At 38.7% G+C, this 5102-nt stretch overlaps 1 protein-coding gene across 1 annotated transcript; it reads right to left on the bottom strand.

Moving 5' to 3' along the window:
- Nucleotides 1–2175: 2175 nt before the first annotated feature.
- Nucleotides 2176–4480, bottom strand: LOC127263384 (probable carboxylesterase 18). Its single transcript, XM_051292377.1, has 2 exons — nt 3429–4480; nt 2176–2701 (listed from the first exon to the last, which is right to left on the bottom strand). The coding sequence occupies exons 1-2, from the start codon at nt 4056–4058 to the stop codon at nt 2282–2284; spliced, it is 1050 nt and encodes a 349-aa protein (XP_051148334.1). The 5' UTR covers nt 4059–4480; the 3' UTR covers nt 2176–2281.
- Nucleotides 4481–5102: the final 622 nt, after the last annotated feature.

Here is a 5102-nt window from a genome sequence, read left to right as displayed (position 1 = left end):
GAATAATACTTAGGCTCTTGTGAAACCACCTCAAGATAAGAGAATTATTGGAAGCAAATGGGTCTTCAAGAAAAAAAAAAGGCATTACAAGAGATGATAAAGTAAGATATAAAGCACGGTTGGTTGCAAAGGGCTATAGTTAGGTGCAAGGTATTGATTTTAATGGTGTTTTCTCACCTGTTGTCAAACATAGCTCTATTCGTGTTTTGCTTGCTTTGGTTTCCATTGAGGATCTGGAGTTAGAACAGATGGATATTAAGACAATGTTTCTGCATGGGGAACTTGAAGATAATATTTACAAAAAACAACCCTAGGGTTTTGAAATCAGAGGAAATGAAGACCATGTCTGTTTGTTGAAGAAATCATTATATGGATTGAAGTAGTCACTGAGGCAGTGGTATAAGAGGTTTGACTATTTTATGTTGAGTAGCGGATATTTGAGGAGTACTTATGATAGTTGTGTTTATTTTCGGAAGTTAGCCAATAGTACTCGCATTTATCTATTGTTGTACGTTGATGATATGCTTATTGCTACCAAGAATATGTCTGAAATTTACTCTCTGAAGTTGCAGCTTACTAGTGAATTTAAAATGAAGGATTTGAGAGCAGCAAAGAAAATTCTTGGCTTGGATATCCAATGTGATCGTGGACAGAGAAGACTGGTCTTAACTCAAGAAAGCTACGTTAAGAAAGTCTTGGAGCATTTTGGCATGAATAATGCCAAACTAGTGAGTGTCCCTTCTTTCGATTATCAACTGCTCAGTCACCACAATCAGTTGAAGAGGAAGAAGAAATGGTGCGGGTTCCCTATTCAAATGCAGTCGGCAGTCTTATGTACGCAATGGTATGCATCCGCCAAGATATTTCGCAGGCAATCAGTGTTGTTAGCAGATATATGTCTTGTCCTGGAAAAGCACATTGGCAGGCTGTGAAGTGGATTCTGAGATACTTACAAGGTACTTCGATTGCCTTTTTGGAGTTTGAAAGAAATGGTAGCTTTCTGGTTGGATATGTAGATTCTGATTATGATGGCGATCTTGATAGAAGAAGATCTCTCTCAGGCTATGTATTTTGCATTGACGGTTATGCAGTTAGCTGGAAAGCATCCTTACAACCAATTGTGGCATTGTCTACTACAGAGGCAGAATATATGACAGTGACAGAAGCAATTAAAGAAGCTTTATGGTTGAAAGGTCTTTTGGGCGAGCTCAGTCTACATCAGAGTACTACTGTTATTCATTGTGATAGTCAAAGTGCGATACACTTGACTAAAGATCAAAGGCATCATGACAGAACGAAACACATCGATGTAAAGTATCACTTCATCCGAGGTATCATTGCTGAAGAGAAGGTCTGCGTTCAGAAAATTGATACAAAGGAGAATCCTGCTGATATGTTTACAAAATCTTTTCCAGTCCTCAAGTTCAAATAGTGCTTGAGTTGTATTGGAGTTCAGTGTCGGTGATTGAGCCCAATGGGGCTTTTGTGGAGAAGGTGGAGCAGACTCACTATTTTGTCAATGTTTGACACGCCAAAGTGGAGATTTTTTATGTGGCTTTGTCCCACATTGGAATATTTTAAGAATTGAAGAAAAATATTGTCCCACATTGATTGTGGTGACAGTTTCCATAAATCTTCTCCTATAAATTGGTAGCCTTGGGTTGGGTTTTATACATACGAAAATTATACAAGTAGTCTTTCCATATATATTCGTGGGTTACTTGTTTTGCTTTAAGGTTGTTTTGGGAGATTGAGAGTTGTGGGCTTTTGAATTCTATTCGAGCCTATTTTGTATTCCTCTCTTGATAATGAACGTTTGTTCCGTCTTTGCCCGTGGATGTAGGTCATCTTAACCGAACCACGTATATCTTTGTGTCCTTTAAATTTTTCGTTCTTATTTTTGTCATTGTTAAGGTTCTGCAAATATTTGTTTGGGGCCATAATCCTAATAAAATAAATAGTCAAAACAAAAATGATTTAAAAATAAAAATAGGTCATCTTAACCGAACCACGTATATCTTTGTGTCCTTTAAATTTCTCGTTCTTATTTTTGTCATTGTTAAGGTTCTGCAAATATTTGTTTGGGGCCATAATCCTAATAAAATAAATAGTCAAAACAAAAATGATTTAAAAATAAAAATAGATATAGTGCAATTGAAAGCAAAGCAGAGAGAATAAACTAGAATTAATCCAATTGTATTGCATTGCATTACAAGTATTAAAATTCTATATATGCAGCAGGTAGGTTTCAATGATTCGAACGAAACTAAACTAAACTAAACTAACAGTGGGCGTAGATGAATTGTCTGATTTCGGAAATGAGGTGAGCCGATTGAGGGAGCTCAGGGAATATGTAGAAGGCATGAATCATGTCTGGGAACTCCACTAGATACGCTTTTTTGCCAGACTTCTTGAGATATTCATAGTACCTTAGCTGCCAGTCCTTGAGGGAGTCGAAGCCCCCGACCACGACCATAGCCGCCGGGAAATCCTTGAGCTTCGATATGTCGGGAGCACGGGGCCCACTCACATTGATAACCTCGTGGTCGCGGTCCCATTTATCTTCCAACGGCATGAATGCTTTCCACATCCAGTCCGTCCTCTCCGTCGACACTACGGCGTCTACGCCCGCCAATTCTATCTCTGACCTTGTCCGTTCCTGCCCTTCGAAAAAGGGCTGTATGGCCACCACTCCCATTACCTATTCAATCCGATCAATAATATATATATTTAAAAATTTTATCAGTCACCACAAAATATATATACATACACATTTATTGCTACATTTGTTCTATATAGTTTGTGCACTATTTCCATTTCGATTAGTCCTACATAATAAATTATTTTATTTGTTTAAAATATAATTATACATTTTAATCATATTTTAAAAATTTATAATTTTTTATTTTAATTATTTTAATTTATAATAATTTTATTAAATTATAATTATTTTTACTAAAATACTTATTAACTACTTAATAATTATATTATTTTATTAAATTATATTTATTTTTACTAATACAATCCATAATTAGTGTAATAATTACTTACAAATTCGTGTGCCATTTAATATGACAAATTAGGTGGACAGATTCACTACAACGTCTACATCCACAGCCACACTCAAACTTAATTGACTGCTTGCTATCTGTCCCTGTCAAATCAAATCAAATCTTTGAATTCAGTCTTCTGATTAACAGTTCCTATCTATCTATCTATCTATCGATCTATCTATTTATATATCAAATTAACCAAAGCTTTATGATTGACTGGTTAAATAAACACAAGTGATTTGTGAGTGTGAGTGCGAGTGTATGTATAGTATTATTATATAATCAAATAGTGTGGAGCCTAGTCCAGTGTTGTGTAGTGTGTGTTGGCAGTTGAGTTATGAATGGGAATGGGAACGGGAGCGGGAATGGGCTTGCCTTGAGGCGATTGAATTCTGACTGGCAAGCACGTTTAGCCACATGGTGGGCCAGATTCCCTCCGGCGCTGTCTCCGGCCAGAAAGCACTGTGAAATATCTGCATTCTCCGGCAGGACGTCGCTCCGGTCGTCGAGGAATTTGAGAACGTCGAATCCGTCGTCGTACTGAGCCAGATACCGATGCTCTGGCGCGAGACGGTAGTTCACGGAGACAACCACGGCCCGGATCTCTCGTGCGAAGCGACGGCAGACGTTGTCGTAAGCCTTGAAATCGGGGGCGAGATAGACGAACCCGCCGCCGTGGAAGAAGACAACCACGGGGAGGCGAGGAGGATCATCGTTTGGGGAAGGAAGGAAGATCCGGAACCAGAGGTTCCGAGAAGGATCGATGGTGAGATCGGAGGTGGTGACGCCGTTGCGCGGCTTGGGGTCGGGAGGCGTCTTGAAGCTGCACAATTCTATCACGTCAAAGAGGCGGCGGTTGACGGTTCCGTCGGTGCGGCGGGCGGCGTCGTTGATGGCGCTGAGGAAGAATAGACTCAGACGTGTCTTCCAGGGGAGCACCGGCAGCCGCTGCACTCCTACTTGATGGTTAGGTGGTTTATTGGCGGTGGTGAGTTGGGAATCCATTTGCCTGTAATGTAATGTGATGTATAATTTCTTTTCTTTTCTTTTGTTTTGAGGAGCAGTGCAAAATGTGAGAGTAGCAAATAAGAAAAAGTTCGCTGCACACACACACACTGTAATTGTCTGTTACATCCACTCAATGCCTGCCTATACTAACAAGATGCTTTCTTAATAAATAAAAGAAAAAAAGTAAAAAAGGGGAAAATCAAATCAGATAGGGATGGATACCCAAAATGGTCAAAATTCATGTATGTATATACAAATACATTGATGAGGAGGCCGAAAGTGGACATTAATTGGAGCAGTTGAGTTGAGAGAAGAGAGCAGGGCAGGTAGCAAAACAATGCCATTCATTACTGAATTTCATCACGTACAGCTCAGCTAGCGGCGCCATTAATCAGTTTCATTTCGTAGTTGTGCAACACTATTCACCTGGACTCTCCAATATGCTCCAATGCAATGCAAAACATGGGCTTTTGGCATTTTTCATCGTAATGGTTTTTCCGCGATTTAAGGGGAGTTGATGTTACAATTAAAGCACGCAAAATGTATTTAGTATATATTTCATAGCGAGTGATGCATATCTGCGCTTCAATCAAATTTTATTTGGTGTACATGAAATATACATGTTATAGGTACACAACACTTTAGACTACAGAGATTCGAAATAGCCAACAAACATATAAATTAACATTAGAAAAATCCAATGCTCTGAGAGGCACTAGGTAAATCAAAACATTACATACCAAATACATGAAACTATAGTAAAACTAGATCGATACAACCATAAGAAATAAGAAACAATTTCAGTCATCACTAGTAGTGCTTTTCTTAAGCCTTGTACACCACATTATATCGACACACCAGAGATTCATAACTAATCAAATGGGTAACTTGTGGAAGAGAGAGATGTGAAAGAACAACAACAACAAACAATGTAAGTAATAAATAAACAATGTGAGACGAAGGAATACTGGTACGCGACCGGTGAGAGGGCTAGAGAATTGAAAACATAATGTTGTAGTCTAATTGACTACTTGAAAGGTG

The sequence above is a fragment of the Andrographis paniculata genome, unplaced genomic scaffold, assembly GCF_009805555.1.
Source record: "Andrographis paniculata isolate CXL003 unplaced genomic scaffold, ASM980555v1 Contig69END, whole genome shotgun sequence".
Taxonomy (NCBI): domain Eukaryota; kingdom Viridiplantae; phylum Streptophyta; class Magnoliopsida; order Lamiales; family Acanthaceae; genus Andrographis; species Andrographis paniculata.
This window is presented reverse-complemented; position numbering and strand designations above follow the sequence as displayed.